Source organism: Rhinatrema bivittatum, chromosome 6 (genome assembly GCF_901001135.1).
Source record: "Rhinatrema bivittatum chromosome 6, aRhiBiv1.1, whole genome shotgun sequence".
NCBI classification, from domain to species: domain Eukaryota; kingdom Metazoa; phylum Chordata; class Amphibia; order Gymnophiona; family Rhinatrematidae; genus Rhinatrema; species Rhinatrema bivittatum.
In genome coordinates, this window is record NC_042620.1 from 82,569,721 (window position 1) to 82,595,966 (window position 26,246).

General features: G+C 38.1%; 1 protein-coding gene and 2 long non-coding RNA genes across 6 annotated transcripts; 1 reads left to right on the top strand and 2 right to left on the bottom strand.

The window, feature by feature from the left end:
• Nucleotides 1–1,349: 1,349 nt before the first annotated feature.
• Nucleotides 1,350–9,196, bottom strand: NR4A2 (nuclear receptor subfamily 4 group A member 2). Of its 4 annotated transcripts, none has more exons than XM_029605519.1 (8): nt 9,013–9,196; nt 7,224–7,345; nt 5,934–6,621; nt 4,974–5,103; nt 4,373–4,536; nt 3,239–3,441; nt 2,887–3,065; nt 1,350–2,777 (listed from the first exon to the last, which is right to left on the bottom strand). In XM_029605519.1, exons 3-8 carry the CDS (start codon nt 6,606–6,608, stop codon nt 2,521–2,523), a joined length of 1,608 nt encoding a protein of 535 aa, XP_029461379.1. In that variant the 5' UTR covers nt 6,609–6,621; nt 7,224–7,345; nt 9,013–9,196; the 3' UTR covers nt 1,350–2,520. The 4 variants fall into 4 exon arrangements, with proteins under 4 accessions (XP_029461379.1, XP_029461378.1, XP_029461376.1 ...); XM_029605518.1 differs by having other exon boundaries at nt 4,448–4,536; nt 5,934–6,799; XM_029605516.1 differs by having other exon boundaries at nt 5,934–6,799.
• Nucleotides 9,197–12,875: 3,679 nt separating this feature from the next.
• Nucleotides 12,876–25,810, top strand: LOC115093584. The gene is made up of 4 exons (XR_003857344.1): nt 12,876–13,262; nt 17,527–17,661; nt 23,118–23,256; nt 24,808–25,810. It is a non-coding gene; the product is annotated as an uncharacterized LOC115093584 (long non-coding RNA).
• Nucleotides 17,911–22,758, bottom strand: LOC115093583. Its single transcript, XR_003857343.1, has 4 exons — nt 22,598–22,758; nt 22,269–22,443; nt 21,255–21,295; nt 17,911–19,555 (listed from the first exon to the last, which is right to left on the bottom strand). It is a non-coding gene; the product is annotated as an uncharacterized LOC115093583 (long non-coding RNA).
• Nucleotides 25,811–26,246: the final 436 nt, after the last annotated feature.

Consider the following 26,246-nt stretch of genomic DNA (forward strand, 5'->3'; position numbering starts at 1 on the left):
TTACCCTGGAAAAAAAAATCCCGTTAACATTACCAATTTCATGCTAGACAAACAATTTAGTACATTTTTCACTTTAGATCCGTCTAGGCATTAAAACAGTGTGCTTGTATGTACGGTTGATTTGCTAATAGACAGGTTAGGGTAAACGTATCTGAAACGTTTAATGGAATTTCAGGTTGGGTTTTTTTTTTTGGGGGGGGGTCATTAATTACTCTGACACCTTTTACATTTTTTTAAATTATAGCCATTATTTTTGTGAATGCCAACTAAAATATCAGCAACTTCTGAACTTCGACATATAGACTAATAAACGTCTTTTTATATAATCATTTCCTTGCTAGGACGTGTTAAGTGTGTTTGTTTTGCTGTATCTTTACATTAAAAAGTGATACTGCAGCATGCATTGCCACTTATCAATATCCACTAAAACCAAGAAAAACGGGGTTATACGATGCACATAGCAACGTGCACAATATAAACAGACATTTCCAGCGATCTTTACCTACTTAAATTTACAGTCTCTAAAAAAATAAAACAACATCCAGCTGAAGAAATGTTTCCATTCTGAGAAATATTTTAGCATTACTTCCGTTAACCTTGAGTTACCCATGTTTTGAGAAGGGGCTTATTTCGTGGTTTTAATTCTCACACCCAGCAGTCGCAAATGTTTCGGGAGGTGAACGAGGAAGCGATCCGGAAGAAACGCAAGATGAGCTGGGGCTTCTGCAAACCGTTAAATTATTTCTGTCTACAGTTTTCTTCATAATGCAAAAGTTACTGCTACACCAATTCCACGAGGATCTATATTCCGCTTATTTCTTACTATTCCCATTAGAAAACCCCGTTCTAAAATATTCATGATAATCCCAAAGTAGTCAGATTGCAAATTTAAAACGCAAAAAGTTGTAGCATAATACACTAGAATATCAAAAAGCGGATATGTTAATTCCAAAATGAGTTTGGTAATGGCTCTCTTCCCCCTCATAATTATCAGTTGAGCTACGACAAGTATTTAATTTAGGAATAGAACATTTCGCTAGATATCTTCTGCAGAACAAAAAGATGGTTTAAATCAAGGATGAGTTCAATTTCATAAAAGTAAGGGCTGAATTCTAGGTATGACATAAATCTGACAAGAATAAATAAAGGAGACATGACCAACCTTTTAGATTCCGGTTTCTTCTTCATCCTTTATAGTTTGGTACTGAAGTCTTAGACATATTTAATATTAAATAACACATTACACCTTAATATACTCTTGGAAAAGCAGTGCTTTATGTAATATATTATTAGGGATGTCTGTACTTTACTATGTCATTTTGCCTCGATTGTGAATAAGCCAAAATATATTCGTTTGCATTGTTTTATTGTAAATATTAACAGTGTCTTTCTTTTAAAGAAAGGATAATCAGTGAAAAAACTTTGCATTTCTAATTGTCCCACGTCATGGGGGAAAAGGCAGTGAGCAGTATAATATGCCATACTGGAATACACAAAGAATGAACTACAGAATATGGCAATATTAAAAATTTTACTCAAACAAAAAATAATATATTAACCGACAATTTTGGACATAAAAACAGAAATTCAAAGTGCTCAGGAATTTCCAGGGAGTTATAGGCATTATAAGCACTCTGGAACCAGTCAAAAGCTGCTGCATGCAAGTTTAGTTTCACTGTAGACAACAAAATAATCAAGATATAAACTTGTTTTATCAACATCAACAGTACATACAACACTTACAAACAAGGAATGTCGGACGGTGTTACAAACACTGTGTCCCCTCTTCAGGATTCTGTTTTCCTAATGCTTATATTCACCTATTTTACAGTTGAGAAATAGTTTTACCTCAGATAACTACCAATCTTTATAAAATCTAACAGACTACATAGTGTCTGAAATACTATTTATATAATATAGACATTACTGAAATAGCAAGTGCCTATAACATATTAGCCTAAAATCAACATGCTTTCCCTCTGATTTATTTTTTGCAAACACGTTTATCTTTTTGTTTTAGAACAGCTTTAATATTTATTCATAAATAGGCACAAAATAATTAAAAAAGCCAAACTGGGTCTGATAAATTTACAAGCCTTTGCCTTCTTTAGTTCATGCCACCCACGCAACATTTAATTTTATTATATTACAACTTTCTTTTACAATAAAAAAAACTTTAGCCTTTAATAAGGACAATATTTCAAGATTATCTTAATACTTTCTGTTGAAATCAATCTTAGTTGTGTCCAACATAACCAGTCTCTTTCGTCTTAATACGTAGTCCTCCTACTTATTGATAACTTCTTTCGGAGGATAGTAAAAAGTTTTATCCCATTGTAGTCGTGTAGTCCGTTCTCTGAAGCAATATCAAAGAGCCAAAAATGCCCAACCACGTTCTGCCAAGTTAGGAAACAGCAACAGTTTTCTATGTGGATTTGGCACCGAAGGTGCTTTTGTGCACATGTAAATTCCCTCAGTCAAGTGAAGATACTTATAGTTCATTTAAATGCAGACTAGTCTTTAAAAAGGTAAGGTGTCCAGAAAGAGTTTGTCAATTATTGCTGGCGGTGGAACCAAATCTTCCAATTTCAGGTAGAAAATGCGCTGCAGCCCCTGCGTGCAAAGGGTACGAAGCTCAGGAAGCTTCCCCAAAAGTTTGGACAGATAGTTTGGGCGGTTCAGCCCTCCATTGTTGAAAGTCACATGGTCTTTGAGACAATTAATGATCTTGTTTTGGAGTTCTTCCACCCTCTTGGGTTCCTTCAGCCCATGCCTCTCTGTAAATAGAACAATACATTGTATTATACTGGACAGATGGTTATGGGTACGTGGTGTTTCCTACAGGTCATATAAATGCCTTCCAAGACCAAGCCTAGTGGAACTGACCTGTTATCACAGCTAAGGCAGCGATGCAGGAGAAGGCAGAGATGTCTATGTTCATACTTTGCAAGCTAGAGGAAAATTCAACAATAGAATCGATCCATTCACCAAAACCACGAACGCACTGCAACCTGTGCAAGACCACTCCATTACAAAAAATGAGTTTGCCCTCCACTGGGTTGGACCTGCAATTAATAAAGAAAAAAAAAAAAAAACTAAACAACTAATTACTTGGAGAGTAATAAATGGGGATTTAAGAGGCATCTAATTACCGTGGAGCTAATAAAATGCAAATCAGTGGACCTTGAAGGGGTTTGATTTCATAATAATCAAGAACTTTCACTAATTTGGTAATTACCTGTAAGCTAGCCGCAGAACAAAAAGTTCCAAGAAAGCTGATTCGAAGAGAAGATCCTGGTCCTGTTTAGGTAGATCAGGGAAGCCTGGAATTTTCTCTGCCCATCCTCTGATGATCTCCATGGAGCCGGTCAACAGATCATAGAACTGCTGGATATGCTGAGTGTCGTCTCCATTCATTTGGTACTCGGGGTTAGCCTGGAACTGAAATTTCATTTTTAAAAGCACTTAATGAGGTTCTCTAAAATATATAACCCGTGAAATTGCTAACCCCATTTCTAGTAGGGGAGCTTGGTTTTTATAACAATTAAACCTATCTCTGACCAGTAAGAAAATTAGATGTTCCAGGGCAATTAATTCAATTAGAGATGGTGCCATGAGGTCGCTGCTTTAAATATGTAAATTGTCATCTCACTACAGACTAAATACAGTGCCATCAAAACTGTTAAATGGTTCTTTTTATCTGTGCAAAACAATTGGCAAGTTAACATTGGCGCCCGTTAAAGTAGTTGTTGATCTGAGAGGAACTATTTTTGCTTTGGAAAATTTCACTTATTTGACCATTAACTTTCCTCCAATTAAAATGCATTAACTCTAATAAACAACCCCAGATCAATGTATCATTTTATCTTATATCCTTATGATACATAATAAGTAAGTCGGACTGGCTTTTTGCATGGTCACAGAACAGTAACCTTAGCAAGTGGATACTTTGGAAATCGCATTCAGTAAATACTGAAGTATATAGGATGCAACGTTTCAGCCTTCCGTCCCTGAAGGAGGAGCACGCCGCTTACAAGAGTTTCTCTGCAAAATCCCACCGTGTTCTCTCCCCTGTAAGTATTTTTTTCTAATTAGAAGAATATTTTGTACCCGGGTGCCTAAGGTGGGGGGTCGCTCACCAGACCAAAAGTATCTGTTCGAATTGTCAGCACTATTGCTTTGGAATAGTGCTACAATGTGTTTTCCCATTACGTGCAGAAGTACTAAAGGCTTTCTTCCATTTTGCGTCTATGAAGACAAACATGTCCGGTACGCCTCGCCCCAAACAGTAGACCTCCCTGAGTAGCGCTAGCCCTATTGTGTGGGCGATGCTGAAGACTCGCTCTTTTCGTCCTAAGGCACTGCCACTTACCCTGGAATAGTCCAGGCTGCTCATTGCTGGGTTGGAGTCAACGTGGGCTCTCACCAGGGCACTGATCAGACTCACCGGGGGAGAGGGGGGAGACGGCTCCTGGGGGCTCTTCGGTTTGGAAGGCAAACGACCCCTTCGACCTTTTAAACTGTCTGTACGAACCACTGGACAAAAATAATAATAAATCATGACGCTCGGGGTTTCTAGCCCCCGTCTCTTTATTGCAATGCTTCCCATTTGTACCTTTTACAATAAAAAAACAACTTCCATTTCAGCGCATTAAACTGTCTGGATATATTATGACTGCTTTTCTATAAAACAGCTACTGAAATCCGGTTGTAAAGAATTGAAATCAGGAGATACGGGGGCACCCCCCCCCCAAAAAAAAAAAAAAAAAGCTGATGTGTTTTATTTCATAGAAACTGTTCGTTCATATCGTTAATGAAATCAAAGCTCAGTATAGGCGCTGAGGTTTTCTACGAAAGAAACTAGGGTTGGAAGGGGGGTGGGGGGGTGGGGAAGGACCGGGGAGGGGGGTGGAAGCAAAGAGACTGCATGCCAAACTTAGACCAAAGAAAAGGGATGAGATTGAAACCTGTACCTTCTTTGACCATGCCAACAACAAGGCACTTTTGAAAGCGACAATACTGACATCTGTTTCTGCGGCGTTTGTCAACGGGACAGTTTTTATTAGCTAAACAAACGTATTTAGCGTTTTTCTGGACTGTGCGCTGCAAGGAAGAAAATGGAAGAAATTAGAACTCGCTTAAGTTATAGCAAATTTCACACACTGACACTCAACAGCATAAAGAGGCTCAACGACTATATATATACATATAGCAGCATATATATATATATATATATATATATATATACATTTTTTTGGCAGGGCTTTTATCAGAAGAAAATGGATAGCGTTAACATTTAGGCTAACCTCCCAGCTCCTCGCTGTGTTTTATATGTCATGAGAAGGCGTAGACGTTCAGTAAATACAAATCCGTGGGCATTCATATTATTTACATTCCTTGGAGACCTTCTCTATTTAAAATAAGATTATTCATTCAGGATGGTGAAATAAAGGGATCATTTAATTTTACCATAGGGAATTCTGTTCCACTTGGTTAGCTCAGACACGGTTTTCTGTCCTAACCAATTTAAATCTGAAGGGGAAAGCTGCTTATAGCTCATGCAACTGAACTTACTACGAAAAAAAAAAAAACAAAACCTAGTGCGGTTTTGTATAAGCACTACTACTAATAACCAAAATCCCATTGCTCAGATGAAGAGCTTAAACTGTTTCAACTCTTTAAGTATACTAGTAGCATACAAGAAAGCAGTTACTGAGAAATGCCATTTGTTTTCTAAACATGTCAGGTTTCTCTTTAGTTATCTGGGCCCCATAAAATTATCTGTCCCTTCTATGCACGAACATGCGCGCCACCTCCGCACTCTGTTCCTTCTCTCCTTCACCTAAAGGGGCAGTTTTGCTTGTTATTACCCTTGTGTCACACTTTAAATTGAATACTACATTTGTTTGCTCTTGAACCATGAAAAAACTGACCTTGAAAAATCCTTTGCAACCCTCACAAGTACGAACTCCATAATGTTGACAGGCAGCATTGTCCCCACAGACTGCACAGAGTCCCTCGTTGGAAGGAGACCCTCGAGAAGGAGGTGACGGGACCTGATTGTCCAGCAGCTGGGAAGCATGGCCAAGCTGGAGGCCAGGAAAGCCCATGGGTGCCTGTTTCCTGATGGGATTAGGAACTGCAAATGTTTGGCCATCTCCAACGTGATGGGCCCCCGATGCCTCGGGGTTCATGGACACATGGAGAGGGCCATCAAACCTCATCTGACAGCTGGACACTGGCGTTCCTGGAGGAGATTGTTTAAAAGAGAACAAGGAAAGCCTGGACACAGGGGCTTTCCGCTGATCTATCATGTGAGTGGTAGCCACATAGTTCTGATGAAAGCTATGAAGAGAGCCAGGGTCGTCCCACATTGGACCGTGTTGAACCTGGAAGCTTGGGGTGGTAGGAGTTGGGGGCGATGATGGCTTGTAATACACAGAGCTTGAATGCGACATCATCTCATCGGACTGAGGTGGGAGGTGGTTGTGTTGCTGGTAGCTGTGCATCGGCATATCTTCAACTTTAATAGAGGACTGCTGTCCGGAGACGGGCATTTGGTACAAGCAAGGTGGCTTGACGTCGTAGCTTGTGCTGTAGTTGTCCATAAAGGTACTAAAGCTGGGGAGAGAAGTGGTGGCAGTGATTTCAGTGTTGGTGAGGTCCATGCTAAACTTGACAAACTCTGGAGTTAAGAAATCGGAGCTGTATTCTCCTGAAGAGTGGTAACTGTAGCTCTGGGAAGCTGGGCTGGCTCCTTGAGGCGATGACCCATACTGAGCCTGAACACAGGGCATGGCTGGAAATGAAACAATTTAATAGATACCCATACTGCTGAACTCCACGCTTTCTCCCTTTTTACACCTGCTTTCTGCAACATTTCAGTTCAAATTATCTGAACAAGCGTACTTTAGTACAGCAACAAAAAAGTATCTATAAGCACCAAAGGATAAACAGTTAGTTTCCTATTCACTGTTTTCATGCTATGCTGCAGTTTTGAGATGGGCTTTTAAATGTGCCCCAGTTTATCACGTAACATAAATGTAACTACGACCTGAAATATCTAAAATGTATTTTTATCAGGTTACATAGTTTCAGTAAAAATATGATCTATATAGTGTAATTTATTTTTTTTCAAATATCATAATGTTACATGAATTCCAATATAATATAGTTCCTTTCTTTTAGGTTTTATTTAGCATTAGAAATACATTTCAACAAACCTTCAGCCGAGTCACAGGTGTTCTCGAGAAAATTAAAAGTGGACAGTGTCGTAATTCTGAGTTAAACAAAGTTTCCAAGATTGAAAAGAATCAACAATGGTCCAGCGTCTCCGGAAATGTCACTGAAACAGAAACATAATTAACTTTATGTTCCAATTACCTCTGTCTCTCGATTTTACAAGACAAGTATATAAGTTGCAATACCAAACTTTTTAATATCCCGCTTCTGTCTCTGTTATTGTACACAGAGAACAAAAGTCAGGCCTTCCGATGAAGCAACACTTTCGTGAACAGCTTCAGTATATGGACTAAATAACGCAGCAGATAAAATATGTTCTGTGCTGCAGCTTTTTGGCACAGAGTTTCAGTCTGTAAAAAGCAAGTTGACTGAAATATGACAGTGTGCCTATGGAAATCCATTACAATAAACACAAGCTTTTCGGGAGGTTAAATCCAAGGACTGAATTGTTAGTGATGAAGATTTAAAAAAGTATAAGTGGATTTTTTTTTTTTACAACTTTTCTGGGTAGTTCAGTTCCAAGTGACAAGTTTTGTGCCTAAAAGTACAGAAAGGTAGACAAGTCATTAATATTCAAAAAAATAAAGTGTCGGTTTGAAGGCCTTAATTGTTTTGTGTTCATAAATAAAGTATAGACTGGAGAAAACGCACGCTTATACACTGATAATGCAGATTTTTCAATAAATGTTCACAGTCCGTCCACTTGTTCTGTTTGCAACGTTATGGTTTTTAACCTGGGACAACAAAAAATGTAAACACTATATTTTTTTTTTACAAAACTTTTTTTTAAAGTAGTTGTGAAACTTATAACTTTAAATGCCAACCAGACCACTTCTTTCAGGTATGTCCACACCTGTGACAAGTCAACATGCTATTATTGCGTTTACAAAGTACTATAGGGCCCGGTCTATAATGTGCACTACATGAAGGGGGAGGGGCACAGTTTTTAACATGCAGCATTAAAGGGTTTGATTACGTGAGTAAACAATCCTTGCTGTTCACACTCTTATGCACTCTCCTGGATAAATACATTGTAGTTTGCAACACGTGGACATCGTAGGAAAACCAAAGTAAAACATCATATTCCAGAGTTTACTTCCCCATTAAGTTGTCTTATATCAAGTCTTTTAGCTGATATCCAATATGCAGTAAGTAGGGGAGTGGAAATCACCGCCCCCCAAAAGCAGCAGGAAGACTGCACTAGGTGAGATCAGCAGGTAGCTTCGCAAACTAAGCCAAGCAACATCCGACAATCAGTAAACAATTAGTTATAATTATGAAAACGAAGAAAATAAAAGACCAGGAATAAGGCAAGACCGAATAATTTACCATAGCAACAGAAAGGTGTCCTATAGCCACGGAGTTACAGAACTGTTCCCGCAAGTAGCATATGGCTGATAAACTGAATAACTTTTCCCAGTGCGTTTAACCCTGAAAATGCAGGCTCCGATTATAGCAGCCCTGCAATACTATGAGAATTGCATTACAACTGCTGCATCAAATGAGGGAGACGATTGACATTGGAGTACATGCAAAGGAAATGACACCCCCTAATACCATGCTTCACGATATCGCAGCAAACAGGACAACGCTCCACATTTAAACTGAAATCACAATTGGGCACATCAGAGAACGATAGACACGAGAAATGCAATTCATCCGCACTCCTTCAATACAGTCAAAACTGAGGCGCAGGCATGCAGCTGGAAATTAAAGCGATTAGAAGAAAATAGCAAAAAAAACCCAAAACAAATTAAAAAAAATACTTACTTGGTTGTTAGTAGGGTCTTTTTTTTATTCATTTAGCTGTTTTGCACATTCCTAGGGGCAGATGGGGGAAAAAGCAGACGGGTAAGGGTGCAAGTTGCTCGTGTTTCTACAGGAAAGTGCAGCACTAGTTAAGCACAGTGAGCTGAAACCGGACAGTCTGGCCCTTCCCTGCAATGTGCCTTTGTTTATGTGGGCTCCCAATTCCACCGCTAGCAGCCACCTAAAATCTCCAAGCGTCACCACACGTCAGCCCCGACCGGCCAATCAGAACGGGAGGGCTTTGCTCGGGCAGCACAGTTGGCCTGTGCTTGCTTTGGTAAATTTCCGACGTGACCTCACGAAGAGAGCTGATTTTAAGGTGGGAGCAACTCTCGTTCACCTTATTACAGCGCTCTCAAAATATGTGCAAACCCCCCCAAAATCCCAGACTGTAAACAGGGCGAGAGAATGCACATTTCTACAGCGTTAGACCGATGTCTGCCCATCCATCTTTCTGTAACGCATGAAGTGCCGAGTATTACAGGAAATTATTTGTTCGTGCAGGGATTCGGCATCAGATTTGTTTAAAGCAGAAGTGGTTAGCAAGATTTTAAAACCGAAATGGATCTGTGATGGTAGTGGTGAAGGGGAATTAACATTATATTCCCAGCTAGAGTTTAATACTGTTTGCGTAACCCATGGATCTAGTCTGAAAGGGAGATTCGTTATGGTTTGGATCACTTCCTCAATCACCATCCTATTTTTTTTCTTCTTCTCTCCTTTCTGTGTTGCTTAGAAATAGACATGGAAATGTTTAACACCCCCAATAATACCCATTTCCCCAGCGTCCAATGGCTTTTTGCATCTAAAAATGACCTATTCTGCCACAGAGAAAACTGAATTTCCCAGCATATTGCCCGCTTATTGTATTGCCAGCGAGATGTGCCTATGAGCATACACTCGAGGATTCAGCATCATGTCCCTTTCAAGGGCTAGGGCCTTCCTAGTTTTGAAACCAGCTATCAGTATGGCAGAATCAAACTGTTTTCATTTTTCCACCAATCAGGGATAACCTTCCACGGCAGCCTGGAGTATTTTAGTTATGAAAAGCAACATAATAAGGGTTATTTTTGCTTGCTCCTTTGCCTCTCTCCCCTGTCCAGTAAAGAAAGAGCTATTTTATGCCATTCTCTTTTTATTGAAATATATCTGCATCATTGCCAGCAAAAGCTTAGTGCCTCAAAAACTGCCAAGTACAGCAGCAGAATATACAGGTGAGAAACAGGCACACAAACACAGTGAGAACATGGAGATTTACTTCTTGATCCCTCCCAAAGCTGAAATTTCAAATCAGTTGAAAACTCTAGGGTAAGAGGACTACAGGTCTTGGGGTCTGTTCATCCATTGCATAATCTCCACAGGTTCTTATTTTCAAGGATATTTGACTATTTCTATCTGTGAGTAAATAATTAGCAGATAGGATCCTAGAGAAGTAGTTGCCATGAATATATTTATTTATTTATTTATTTATTTAACAGTTTTATATACCGCAGTTCAGGTAACAAAGTTACTAATCACTTCGGTTCACATTTCAACAATTACAATGACAAAATAAAGAATAAAGTCTTACATAGAACAGGGTGAGTGAAAACTTGGATAATAACTTACAAGGAACAGGGATAGCAGAATAGTGATGTAAAGGCCCATTCATTCCATTTCACCCAATACATGAGGCTAACATACAAATACAAATGATGAACTGTTGTATACTAGCAATTGGAGACACCTGCACGGAGTATATTCTTTACCTGGGAGTGGAAAATAGGGCAGCGCTAGAAGCCTTAAAAAATCAAATGTTTTTTGTTTTAATTTTTGCAAGCATACTAGCTTTCTAATGCAGTGGGCCCTGTAACCCTATATATTATGTTCCTAGGACCTAGATAAATTTAATAACAGTTCAGATGTATATCCTTTATGGATTGTTCCTAGCTTTGAAATATAATTGTATGCCCTAGTTACACTGCGGTGAAATATTTTACATTGCATATTACTGACCAAATGAACCTAAAAATGTATTTCCATTTAACATCTAAATCTGGTTAGGGAATGGTGCTGCCAGATTTACAAGTGACAGCGCCTCCAAACTGGAAGGTTAAAACTCTTAAGGCTGCAAGATATTTTCAAGTGGAAATTTCTCATTTTTAGTTTTGAAACTCCCTTGGGAACATGGGGGATCTTGGACATTGACCTCTCTTATGACCCTACCCTCTTTACCTGGAAACAGTAGTTTATGTTGTGATCAGAGGTCAGAAGCAAGAAGAACCTGGCTTAAAAGACATTTCTAATTGAGACTGTTAAACAGATTTGGACGGGAAGGCAGAGAGGCATTAACCTAGGCAGCTAAGGTTTGGGAAAGTCATAAATCATAGTTGTGGCATCAGTTCAGTGAATTATGATTTCCTAACATCAGAACTACAATTTATGACTTTGCATAAGCTAGGCCCCAGTTATAAGGTTTATTCATGTAGTGTGTGTGTGTATGCATGACATTTGATCTGCCAAAATAAGCTTTGCCAGCTGCACAATTTTTAATTTATATGCAGGCAACTACTTTCCATTTTTACATTAACAGTAGAAAACGCTCTGTTCTGTGACCTATAGAAACCTTCTTCAGCTCCCCATAGTCTGGAAAACAAATAGAAAAGAGACTAGTATAGGCAGCCTCCACTATGTTTTAGAGAATGTAAAATGTATTGCAGGGAAATCCTAATCTTGCAAATAGGAGATGGATTTTCACATAAATTCACCACTGTCTCTGGATTAATTAGCTTCATGCACCAGGTGTCCATTTTATTTACAGGTACAATTTCCATCTGTATAATTTCTGCATCACTTACCCATGTACAGTTAAACCGAAGCAAATAGTTTCTAAGAAAAATTCATAGCTATGGTTACACATGCTGTACCTTACTTTTCTTTTATCAGTAAAAATGTCTAATGTAAAGTTTGAAACAGCATCCCAGTGGACACACGTTGTAAGGTCAAAGTAAATGACTGCTTTAGGAACAGACGAGTGTGTGCTAATAATCTGGAGAATCTGGGAAATACACATTTTGGCCTATAAGAACATAGCTAATGTATAAATCCACGAGAGCGGTAAAATAGCTCCATAGTCTTTACCCCGGGATCCTATAATATTAAAAGGCACTTATTTAATATATTTTAATATTATAGGATCCCGGGGTGAAGACTATGGGGCTTTTGTCTTTAGAGGAATTGCGTTTGGGATGAATATTAGAACATACAAAAGAAGCTTCTACTTTCCTCCTCTGCAATAGGACATGAAGTCATATCACAAGTCAGCCGAGGGGGTTACATGATCATGCTTATTAGAGAAAACTAATAAATGTTCAAAAGAGGAAGGTGAATCCCCGTTCCTGTAAGTTGTCTAGATCTAGCATGTTGGGTGCTTTGATATGAAAGAATGATGCGATGGTGGCCCAGTGAACTACTTACAGCTGCTCCACAAGGAATACTAGAGAAGAGGGAAGAGCGCACACTGCCACAATCGCTGCTGCTGCTGTTGTATTTTAAGCCATACAAAAAACTACGTTCATTTGGTTGTTGGTGTTTTATTACAAAATATATTCTCACAAACGTACTTACAGCTAAAGCATGCAAACCAGGCCAGCCAGTCTAAATTCTACATCCATTTTTAGCAGCACGAAAAAAATGAAGTGGGTGTTTAGAAAGTGAAAGGGGCGAATCTACATGGCCACCTTAACTTTCCCAGCCGCTCGCATTGTGAGAGCAAACAGAAGAGAGCTCATTAGCATGAAAGCAGCGTCAGCCGCCGTGGGTGAACCCATTCAGTCCAACGAAAGGGAAAAAGTGATAGGGGACGGAAGAATGGCTCGTGACGCAGGGAGCGCCGCCATTGACGCAACCAGGCGTCTCGGCCTAAAATAGCAGCCGCGCCAAGCTCGAGCCAGCTCGGGTTCCACTGCAGAGCTGTGCCAAACGCCCTGGGATTCGGAGCCGGCGAGTGGGTAGGGCTTGCACTGGCTATTTTAGGCCAGCGGAAATGCGAGAACTTCCTCTCCTCAGACTTGTGGCAGGTTATTTTTGGGCAGCCGGGAGTTTGCTCATTGGAGGCCTTGCAGCGATCTTCACGCCGTTGTTGGCTGCCTCTGGTACTGGTGCCTTCAGGCAGGAGCCTCTCCCACTATGTTCGTGAGAGATGTGGGAAGGTTTTGTGAAAAGAATGTCCGGTTAGTAACGTGCTTAGCAACTTCATACACTAGGCTAAACTGCAATTTTTTTTTCGTGTCGCCACTGGACGCTGCATGACATGATGCACAATTCCGGATCCAGATGTGTAGCCCTGGTCATTTTGAGACAAAGATCTGGTTTTCTTTTGAAAATTATATAGAATAACATGGCACATGAATAGAATGCAACAAAAAGTCAGGTATTATTGTAAGGCATCTTTACGAAGCTTTCCCTTTCCCTACTCCCCAACACAGAACGAGAGAAAAGGCTTAGTGCACCAGGCAGTGGGGCACACTTTTGTTTAGAGGGGTGCACAGACACCATTACCCGAAACTCTTGGTATAGACTCCGTATTTCATCACTCGGGTTTTTTTGGTTTTTTTTTACAGTTAGGCACAGAACAAAACCCGCCATATTATAGAGAGCTTTTGAGCAGTTTAAATAATAATAATAATAATAATAATAATCAGTTACCATTCACTCAAAATACACAAACACAGACTTTTTACTTCATTTTAAATAGCAGAAAGGCTTCTGAACCGCTGTTCTTAACTAATACCAGCAGGGGGCTATAATGGTTATATGACTGCTCGACGCAGACTAAAAATAAAACATATCACTTTTTCTGTAACAAATAGGTATATAAAGGAAAATATATTGTCACTGCTTTATTTTTGCTTTAAATATTCAGATTTACATAGAGCACTGTGGTCCCCTTTAGGAAAGAGATGAGTCAGGTTTTCTGTTACTTTGCAAAGATTTGTGAGAAAACGTTCCATATTATATGATTCACTACAAACACAGATTTGAGATTTATAGACTTGCATATTTACACCAGCTGCCTTACAGTGACTTCCTAGGATAAACCATTCTGTATTTACCAGGCACAATGTAATTTTATACAGAGAACCAAATAGGCTCTGTTTAGAAACTGTCAAAATGTAACCTGCAACTTTTTAATATAATACATTATAAGTTATGTCTCCAAGGACTGGACATAGGTGCTGCAATTCAGGATTATGAAGACAAGGTGCAAGTCCAGCTGTAATTCAGTTACAGTAGTTTGCTAACTATGATCCATTCACACAGAAATCAATTAGAATCAAACATTTATTATAGCAACTTGCTTCCTAGTAAACCAAATTACTGCATAATTAGACTCTGTGGGTGGGTTCAGTGCATCCTATAGGGAAAAGTTAACAGCTTCTGCCTAAAGTCTAAGCGAGGGAAGCCAGGGGACAAGTTATTAAATGGGCAATATAAAAACAGTACTACAGGCCTTTAAAAAAATAATAATTTTTGCCAATTCAGAGACTATACAGCAAAATGTTTATTGATTACAGCACAATATTTCCTAAGCAAATGGCCACAAACTCAAAAAATTGAATGAGGGCTATAGTTTATATTTGTTACAGTTGCGTAGTGAATGATGAAACTTATTTTATCATTTACTGCAGTTAGAATAATCCAAAAAATATAGAATAAAATAAAAAAGATACTTGGTATGATCAGGAAGGAATTCATATAAGCAATATAAAATCAAGATACATTTGGGGATGGGAACTGTGCAATCTTAAGTGAGATGGACAGGATGTAATTAAACCCTTTAGAACTATTTTATTTAAATTTTATGCCACTTTTGCTCCCATGCAAAATTTGCTCCAGATTTATCAATGAAAAAAACTCCCATTTACTATGGGAAAATAAACACTAGAATAAAATTGATGCAATTTTAGCACCAGAGAAAAACTGGTGCAAAATTTTGAATAAATCAGCCCCGCTTCATAAATACAAACAGCATGCATGTAATACTGAAGTAAGATAATTACTGAAGAAATGTTTAATGCACTGTTGCAAAGCCTTGCTTGCAATTCATTACATTATTTCTAAATAGATCAGATAGTGTACATTTTATGTGCAAAGTAGAACATGGGTCTGCTGGGAGCCCATTAAATATGGGGCATTTCTTCAACATCTAATGTAATAAACCAAGTCCCACTGTTCATGGAGTATTTCCATATTATGATTCTAGAGAGCTGACATATCTTGAACTGGGCCATATAGCACTTTATTTCCAAAGTTTACCGCTTGAGATGCAACAACATTCACATATCACCCAACAATCTTCCATAAGAAAAACTCAGAAGAAGCTAATTTGTTTTTTTGAAGCTGTATGTGGACTGTAATGTTTCCAAAGGTTCAGTGACATAGTTTAAAATGAAATATTCTGGGTGTTCTGTCATTATGTACTGTACACAATGTTATATGGACAATGATGGTATATCTAAGAAAGTCATTATCATTTCTTATTTAGAGCGTACTTGAGTGGGAGGGGCAAACTAATTTTCATGAATTGAAATTGCTCAAGCAGATTTTCTGCAAATAATTTATCACATTTAAAAATATTAACTGAAATATTAAATCAAGCTTATTTGATCAGAAGTTTAAAGGGTGTTTATAACATGAGTAATTTACTCCCAATTCACAACACAAAATTATAAACCTTTACCAGGTCAGGTTACATAATGCAGGAACCTTGGCTTCAGAAGTATAATCAAGAAAGCGATTTAAACGTCCAATGGAATAAACTATACTAAACACTGGTCATTAACACATGTTAACATGGTGTTTAAGGCATATATTAATGGCCACTGTTAATGAGGCAGATGGTAAAGTCCACATGTTAATGCAGATGTAACACAACAACTTAACTTCACCTTGAGGAGTTTAGTTAAGGTTTTTTTGCATCAATGCATCTGTTACATTTTGCACTTTTAACACTTTTTTTTGCTGTGCTATTTAGCATACTTTTGCATCTCATTATCTCATTAGCACAGATTTTTAAATTTACATTAAAGCAAGCTATTTTATACATTAATAGCGCAGTGCATGTTAACCACTAGGGATGTGCATTCATTTTTTTGTTTTTGTTTTAGTGTGCATTAAATCAAATTAGTACACACTAAAGTGAAAACAAACCAACAAAAATAAAACAAAAATAGTTTATGGCTGCAGATCCCTATTAACCACTTGCATAAATAATACAGGCATTTAATGCATTTTTATGCTTTTGTTACCATTAACACTGTTTCATACATGGCCCCTTAGTGATTGCATAAGTAGAATAGATTCTAAAATTAAATGTCAAGTAAACTCTGTACCACACTATTAGTGCATTTTGTGGGTTTTTAAACCACAAAATGCAAATGTAGAATAAAAATTCATTTAGTAGTATTAGATTGTGCTAAATGGCATTATTAGTAATGCAGTTTATATGTTTATGCTAGTCAGAAAGCAACTGTCCCACAAAATATTTTAAAATGAACACAAACAGGAGTATAATATAAAAAAAAAATGAATATGCTGTGAAAACTGTTGTTTCTAACTAGGGTACAGAAAGATACGCAAGTTACTTCTTTACAGTATGACTGATTTGTTGAGACTGTGTTATATTGTTCTATGGAACATATGTCCAATCCAAACAAAGAGTTTTAAGATAGTTTTGAAACAGGAAATGTGTAGGCAGAAATTTGGAATTTAATCACCACTTTTAATTTGTTCATTCAAGATCATGTGATTTAGAAAACAGAAATGATTTAAAGAGATCAATAGTTCCCAAAGCAGGCAGTAATTGCCATAATGGTATGACACTTCCTGTTTCTTTAAGCAAATATAGATTGACTTTTATCCGACTGCAGAATATCATTGGCTCATGGGATGCCCTGGAGGCAATCCTGTTCTCAGCCTGGAGGAAATCCAATTATGTCAGTGACTACTGGCTCCCTTTTCATATTGCATATATACACATGAATGCAGACTTTTCGTTTTATAAAACTCTGTGGTGTAGAATTCAAAGAGTTATGTCGGTCCTCAAGAGAACTGGCTATTTGTAGGTTACTACTTTTTTTATTGGATCAAGTTAAGAATAATCCAAAGAGTATTTTCTTTTATCCTTGGCTTATTCTTACAGTTGTAAAATAAAGTATCACAAAAATCATATTTAGTCACCAATATAGTATGTAATCCAACATGTCAGCTGTATTTTAGTGCAGCCTACAATGAATCATTTTACAACGCTCAAAAGCAGTACATATCTGAGATACAAGCCCAGAGAAAGTGCTTTATGTATAAAAAATGGTTGAGTTGATTGCATCCTCCAAATCACCTTATATGGAGGGGTCTGTTTTTAATATGATTTTTCAAAATGCATTGACTGGGAAATCCAGATTATGACAAACACTTTGTTTTTTTATGGTTAACCAGAACTATGGGGAGATAAAAATGAACTGTCCATGGTCGCAGCGCACTGGTGGCAGAGGTGAGTTTTGAACTTTTCCTGAACCACAGTGCAATGATCTAAAACTAAACCACTGCTGGATTTCATATACCTATTCCATGGTGAGTATGGCATGTTTGTTCTTCATTCGTAAAAGACAAACAGCACCCTTACATTGCCATGAGTTAAAAATATAGATATTTTGTTCTTACTAATTATGAGTAAGGGGAGGAAATTCTATAACTTGTGAGCATCAAGTTGTGTGAACAGGGAGAATAAACCCTAATTTCATCATCTGCTGCAGAAAATGAAACCTTCTTATAAAAAATACTACTCAGCTAACAAAACTACAGAATTCAGAAAAAGCTGGTTCCAGAAAGAAATACTTTAATGTACATGTAAATAATTCTAAATACACCATACAATCAAGTTTGCAGAATACAAAATACAACTTAAAATATTTATGTGAATAAAACATACATCATATATATGTAAACAATCAAATTTCACTAAATTGAATTACTAAGATTAAACAAGTTAGAAAAACATGTTCCTGAAATAGGCACCATGAGATAGGCGCCTATTTCAGTAACATGATATAAGTGTTTAAGCAAGCTTAAGGGTATATAAGTTCTCAGTTGGCCTATCATATTTCTGATTTAGGCTTAAGACCCTTTAAGCCTGTTTAAAGATATTTTAACTGAATTAGCTGCTTAGGGTCAAGTCATAGCTAAATATTAAGATTGGTCAAACCAGAGGACCAATTTGAGGTTTAAGAATTTGTAAAGTCTTAATAGTAGGTTTGCAATAAAAAAGGTTCAGAACATAGCATACATTAAGACGAAGAAAAAGTCAAATGTCTTTATGCTAAATTTCTGTTCATTAAATGTTCATGCTTTTAAAAGTTATTTTAGGTTTAAACGTTTAGAATTTAATTTAAAAAATGAGAAGCATTTTGCTTCCGTAGTCATGCCTGCTGCAAAGTGCTGCATTAAGGGTTTGTTATTCAAAATTAAATAAAAAGCCGATTTATTTTACCTTGGTTTTACCTACATTCAAAGTGAAATACCAAAGGTACTGTTGAAGGCCATTCTATCTTAGGAATGAAATTCAGCCATATATGAGGAATACACAACCAGTCATAATTAAATGTTTTCATGCTAATACAGAGGGATAGCTAGTCTAGCAACTTAGCTTTGTGACTGTAGAATCTTAGCGGTGTGATCATATCCAATTGCCATATTCTTTGAATTTCTTCAATAATATATTGCTCACTTAAAAGTTCTAAAGTTAACAGCATAAACTTGAAGTTAAGTAATTAGCTAATCCTTATATAGATACTTATTAAAGTATTTATACATATTATCTTAAATCTACATCTATCATTTTGCCAATTAAAATTAGGACCTTAATTGCAATTAAGTAATTTAATTGCCAATTGAACAGCAAAATTGCTAAGTGACTAATTTTAATGCCTATTTTAATTACCAATCATGACTGGGGAGGGAGCTAATCAAGTTACATCAAGCAGTACCAGAGTAATGATGTGAAAAAATGTAGAGCAAACACTGAAGACTCCATCCACATGCAGGCAAACATTTAGTAAAGAAGTAAAATTATTTAGTTTAGAATAGAAAGACAGAACACTCAATTGTTTAATACATGAAACAGTTTTGGTTCCTGTTAATGTATCAGAACTGTAAAATACTGTCACAATGCAAACAGGCTGGCTACATGTATACGGAATATATATGTAGCTATGTAGTATCATCTATATCTATATATATCTATAGATATAGATGATCCTTCATGTCTGCAGGAAGCCTTCTGGGGGAAGCATAGTACTTTACTGAAAGACAACCCTCCACCACCCAGATACACTCCTCCACACAATAAAGTAACCATCAAGAATGCATAAAAATCACTTTGTCACACCTGATCAGTCCACGCTGCCTCTCTTGAGAAATGTATGTCTATCGAGGCTTGATACCAAGTTGCTGTGTAGTTTCAGTAGCGCTATAGAAATAAGTAGATATGAACTACAATAAATCTTCATTTGTCAGTAACATAAATATACATGGCTTTACAAATCTTATATATTTGTTCAATAAAAATGGTTACATAAAATTAAAGAGAGAAACAAGCAGTTCTAATTTCCATATAATTACAATTAGTTACAGAATAAAGAAATTGTAATAAATGGGGTTAAAGAAAAGCTTTGTTTTCACATTTTCTGCAGCAAATTTACTTGGAATGTAATTTCCATAAGCTGGAAATCAAAAAGATAAGTTAAAATATATATTATTGATATCTACTGGAGCCAGAATTTGTAAATCGAATATGAAAATAATTTAAATACCAAAAGTGTTTAATTGGTTACAGACAGATAAGAAGTAATTCCTTTTGTCCTATTACTCTCCCTCTCTTAATTAGCATAATTATGGCAGCATGAAATACAGATCTTCCCCTTCTGTAGAGCTGGTTTTGGCAGCCTCACTTCATCTAATATTATAATGGATAGCAGCGGGATAGAGTTCATTGTTCTCAAGATGATCATTACAAGGAAAGTCCAGGGTATCTGATTAAGAGATTCTTGACTCATTTTCACAACATAGAAACATAGAACATGACAGCAGATAAAGACCATATGGCCCATCCACATCTCCTACTCAGCTTTATGGCCCCTTCCTAAATACTTTAATTCATCATAAATGGAGATATTCAGCCTTTCATAAAACAACTGTGTTAATATATGCATTGATAAATGTTACACTTGTATTTGTATACAACATGTCATTATGCTTATTTGCTTCATACAAAAAGGTTGTACTTCATTACAAAACTGGTATTATTTTACATGGCCTGGTGCAGTGTCACTCTGCACTTGAGTTTCTGAAATAAACCTTTACAGAAGAGAGAGAGAATGAATTACATGCTTAGAAAAGTATTGCATGGAAAGGAGTCCACGTCATGTATACTACTCTACAGTATGCAGTTACCATTTTCCATTTATATTTCTCTCTTTTCTGCTTTGGGGAGTAGAAATAAGTTGATCCTGATTTATCAAGTTCTGTTTTCCATTGATGCACATGAGGAAAAAATGTATTTAACAAATCAGGTTCTTTATAATTTTCTAACTTTTGATAATATAGCCCCCTTTCAGCATTACATGTATATCTGTATATGTATATAATAGATATGCATCTATCTGTGTGTTTCCTAACGAGTAGAAATGTAGTCTATTTCTATGCCTTCAGAGCAAGACAAAATGTTGCACTTATTATAGTGCAAAGCTAACTATATGCAACGAGGACATATTGTTCAGTTTTTTGTAGATGAAAATTTCAAAAGTATTAAAGTTCTAAGTGAACCAATTAATACAAAAGCAGTAGCCTGAGAAATCGAACCAAGTCAAAATAGATGAAGACAAAGAAAGGTATCAAGCACTGGTATAAACAAGCACAAACAACCCCCCCCCCCCCCCTTTATATTATGGTTTTACTTAAGCTCCAAAACCGATTGGTCAGAAGAAAAGGGGAAAAGATACAGCAGAAGATACTATGGAAAACCTATGGCTATTATACACTAGTTAATGAAATCTGACCATATTGTTCCCAGGGGTTTCTACTGAAAAAAAAAATATCTTTGCGTTTCACACCTAATCAAAACAAAAATAACCTCGAAGTACAAATTAGAAAATGCGGTGTATACTTACCCATCCTGATGGCATTTACTAATTGCCTGCAACCTTAGTTTCTGTAAACATTAAAAAAAAATGGAAAAATAAATCAAGTTAATGAAATGATTCTAATTTGAAGAATCGCAGCTGAGTAACAGTTTTAAATCTAAACCAAGCAAAAGCCATTTGTTCAGATTATATTTAAGTTCAATTTTCTTGAGGTCCGACATCATTCCCTGAACGTTTTGACAGCTGTCATACATATATTTTATCATCTGATAAAACAAATGCGTTGTGATATTTAATGCCAGTTCCGATAACCTTTTCAACTGTAAAAAATGGTGAAATAATCCACACCTTAGTGTTACATTTCATTAGCTCGAAGAATATATCGTATCAGGCGATTCGTCTTTCTGTTCAAGAGTCATTTAATTTCTCTCCGAATATATATGATTGATACACTTGGAGGTGAAAGGCTAAATGGACCATATGGCAACATGTTGCATTCCATATGTTATCTGCCCATCCGTGCTTAAGCAGCCATTAGTAACATCTGCACGCAAAGGAAATCCAGCTGTTCCTTACAAATTTAGGCAGAATTTTGATTGTAATAGAAACAAAACTCGATTCAGCTGGCTAAGGTTATGAATCTCACAAATAACGTGCAAACGGACACCTAAGTTCTTCCCTTATGTTTTGTTTTTAATCACGTCAAATGTGTGCTCTTAGACTAAAAGTGGCAGAATGTCCTCAAACACACTAGACTTAAGTACACGTTAAGTACACAGCTCTGGAAAACGCCCGCAGTACTTGGCTCCGAGCCCTGACTCCGACACCCCGGGGAAGCCCCTCCCTTCCCCCCACGGGAACAAACGAGCACACACGTCTGAGTCCAGAGTACGGAAGAAACTCAGTACATCGCTCCCGAAGCTAAACCTCGCTCGAGACAAAAGATCGAAAAGAGGATGGGTGTTTCTTTTCGAATATCTCTCTTCCACCCCGCCTCCTTTGCCGTTTTGAAACCGAAATCCGCCCCCGCGCCCTTCATACCACGTCCAAGCACACCAACTGGCGCTTCGGCTCCCACTCCCTGCCGCTTTCCTCGGACGAAGTGAGGCTAAGGTCCCGCAGCAGCAGTGCCTCATCGGTACAAGATGGAAACAGCAATGCCTCCTATGGCTGCCGCACACGGTCAAGCAGAGTCGGGCATTTCATGCAGCTTCCTCTGTAGCAAGAAAGCAGCGTTACTAGTATCTCTATCCCAAGTCTCCCGAGGACTTGATATGTAAAATAAATGCGCTGGAACATAGCTAAACCAGAAAAAAATGCCTGCATCTCTATCTACATATATATATATACACACGTGTAAATATTTTTACCTTTGCTGCCGGAGCCTATTTGCCCAGATCCGGTCCTGCATTTTCCAGATCGCCGCCTCTAGGTGCGATGACTGGTAGACGGCGGCTAGATAAAGAGCTCCATTGTATCAGCCGAGCCGCCCCAGCGCTGCGCCGCAAGTTCATTCCTGCAGCCAAGAGCGTCAGCGCCTACGTCAGCGAAGCCAGTCTCCGTGACGTCACTAGGCTCTATAAATAGATCCTGGCTGCACTACAGCGGTCGCTCCCGGGATGGCACTTAGGCGAGGGAGGGTGTAGTAACAATAATCATTGAAGGACTATTTAAAAAAAAAAAAAAAAAACCAAACAGTTGCGTAGTAGGCAGAGGGAAATCTATTTTGCCATGCTAAAAATAGAAAACGGGATCTTACAATTTCTGCTGGGAAGGGAGAGGGAATAAAGGGGTATGAGGTGGAGGGGGATCCCTCATCGCTCTGTGACGTCAATAAAAAGACAGGCGCTCACAGGATTCTCTGACGGCATTTATCTGTTTTCAATTTAGTGCCCTGGATGGATCGCGAGACAGAGCCGGATACGAGGATGAAAGAAGTGGGCTGATAATAAGGCTCAAGCGCGTATTGCGAGGTTCTGTGGTGTGTTTCTGTCTACGCCCGCGATATGGCTCCTTTATGTGGGAATAGGTGAGAAGGGAGGAGATATGTGTACTCCTATGTCCAAATTCGACGAATTTTCGAATCTCCAAATTAAATTGATGCAGTAATGAATTCCCTTAAACTGTTAGAGACAAAGCTAATTGTTTCTGCCATGAAGAGGAGATACATTGCAAAGAGGTATTTTGAAAAAGTGGTATTATAATGAAGTTCAAGGAAAATTGCAGTCAAATCAGAATAACCTATATCGGAGGTAGTACTAGTAGTCCTAAGAGAGTTTCATAATGAGGATGAAGTACACATTTATATGCTTCACACAAGGATACCACATATAATACAAAACCTGCTATACGAGGAAACTCATTGTTGAATCAAGTTTACCTTCATACGATGCCATGAATTTAATGGCTATCGTGTCTGTGAGCCTAAAAGCTGTTAGGCTTCTAAATCATTAGGTAAACTTGATCTGTGTATCTGTTTGCACTTGCCCGTGTATATTTTGTTGGAGTCCACTTCAAAAAAAATGTTAAGCCTGTGAGTAGTTCACACAGTCGCACTTATCTTATTACTGCTGAATTTAATGCAGCCAATTCAGTGAAGCCACACAAGGATACCTACATAGACAACATATGATGTCTGTATCTTCTGTTTCTTTGTTCTTTTCCTTCCGCAAATACTTTTTTTTCCTCAGAAACATCTTTTTGATAATTATATGGTGTGACAGACATCCAGATCATGGATCAGTTTATGAAAGGTTTGCAGAACACATATTTTTTATTGTATAGGTCAAATGTGTTTTTAATGTAGCACAGAACAAATGATGGCTGCATTGTCTTTTTTTTTTTTTTTTTTTGCTGTACTCCACTGTAAGGAGAAATACATATTAGTTACACTGGTCTGCATTCCACTATGCAAAAAGAGTTGATAGCTAGGTTGCCATTAGAAATTATTGGTCTTTTTAATGGCTATGAACCAGGGAAACCATGGTTCAAATCCCACTGTCACTCCTTGTGACCTTGGACAAGTCACTTTGCCCTCCATTGCCTCAGGTACAAAATTATTTTGTAAGCCCTCTGGGGATAGGGAAATACCCATAGTACCTGAATGTAATCCACTTTGAAGACAGATCCAAGTGCTGAAAAGCAGAATATAAAAATCTAAATAAATAAACAATGAGAGGTATCCTTGTTAGTTGATAGTAGCAAAATCAACACCGGCTGGTAGCACCTTATATGCTAACATATTTACCAAGGTATACACTTTCAAGGACTAGAGCCCATCTGATGAAGGAGACTCCAGTCTTTGAAAACTTATGTCTCAATAAATCTGTCTATGAAATCTCTATTTTATGTTATTTTTGTATTACCCCAAAACTAACAGGATCATCAACCACAAATTTAATATGAAAATGAATGGAAAAGGTTGGTGTCTTGTAAACAAGTGCTGCTGCACAATATGCTCTGCACTAAAATATAATCACATATCATCTTACTTAGAGTCCCATTTCATTACCTACCAATTTTTTAGCATATTTTATGAAATAAAAAAGAGCTTATAGCTATGGTTTTCTCTCTTCCTCAGTCATTGATGTCATAGACATTGAGTATGGGTGAGCAGATGGACAAAGTGAAACAGGCAGAGCTGATGGAGCCCTGCTACTTGAAGAGAAAAGAGAGCAGCATGCCTGGCGGTGATCTCTAGGCCCCACCAGCTGAAGATTCAGAGGAGCTGCTGCCAGGAGAGAAAATGTGACCAACGGGGCTACCCAGGCCCTGCCAATGGAAGACCTGAAGGAGATGCCAGCAGGAGAAGAAAAGTGTCTGGTGGGAATTTGAGCCCTTCCAGCTGAAGATCCAGAGGAGCCTATGCAGGAAAAAAATTGGCTTGCAGGGATCCCCTGGCCCCACCAGCCAGAGACCGAGCAAAATGCTGTTGCAGTGTGCCTGCAGCCTTTCCGTTGCTGTTAGCACCTGCCTCAGTGTCTCTCCTCCAGCTACGGACTGTGTTGCCTGCTGTGTTCATAGCAGTGTGGAGTTGCAGGGAGAGAGAGAGAGCATGGGGGGTGGGGGGAGAGTACACAAATGTGGGAAGAGTGTGTGTGTGGGGGGGGGGGGGGAGAGTGAGGGTTGGGGGAAAAGATCATGGGGTGGCTTGGAGAGAGTGCAAGAGTGTGTGTGGGGAATCCTATAACCCCCATCCTCTCTCTCACACACACACACACACACTCCCCCCACATATACTCACACTCCCAACACACATTCGCACCTCCCCCCCCCCCACACACACACCTCTCCTACTTACTTCCACAGTCCCCATAACCACCCCTAACCCCACAGCTCCCTCTCCACACACAGCTACTCATCGATGTAAGAGCAACAGCAAGACACAACATGGAGGTCATGTAGTTATAAAACACAGTTTGTGAATTTGCCATGCAATTCTAGACTTGTTTATGTATTATTTTTATTTTTTCTGTTCTGTTTTTCTTATTTAAAAAATTATTTTACTTTAGGTTTTTCTTATTGTCATTTTCACATTGCAATATCCAAAGAAGGACCTACAGACTTATTAAAAGTTGATCTGACATCGACTGATGTTTTGGCATCCAAGCTGCCTTAGGGCGTCACTTCACTATAACATTCAGTTTGTCTCTAGACTTCATAGTCTCAGTGAGCAGACCCATTGCATCACTATTAATGCTTTTTAAAATAATTCAAAAGGAACAAAAGCTGTTGAGCATCATCATTGTCCCATTGGAAACTTCCAAATTCATAGTTCCTATAGGTTGATTTGAAATGAAGGGGCCAAATGAGAGGCTATATTTCCAATCCAAGCCAAAGAACGCTGACAACTCTATTTCCATATTTGAGTCAAATGGAGCAACAATTTGCAAAGTAAAAAATCACATTTTTCTCACGTTGCAACTAGAAAACAGGGAAGCCATTGGGGGGAATAGAATAGTATCCTCTTACCCTTAAGTCCTCAACTGATGTGCCAAGCCAGACCAGTGTGCTGCGGAG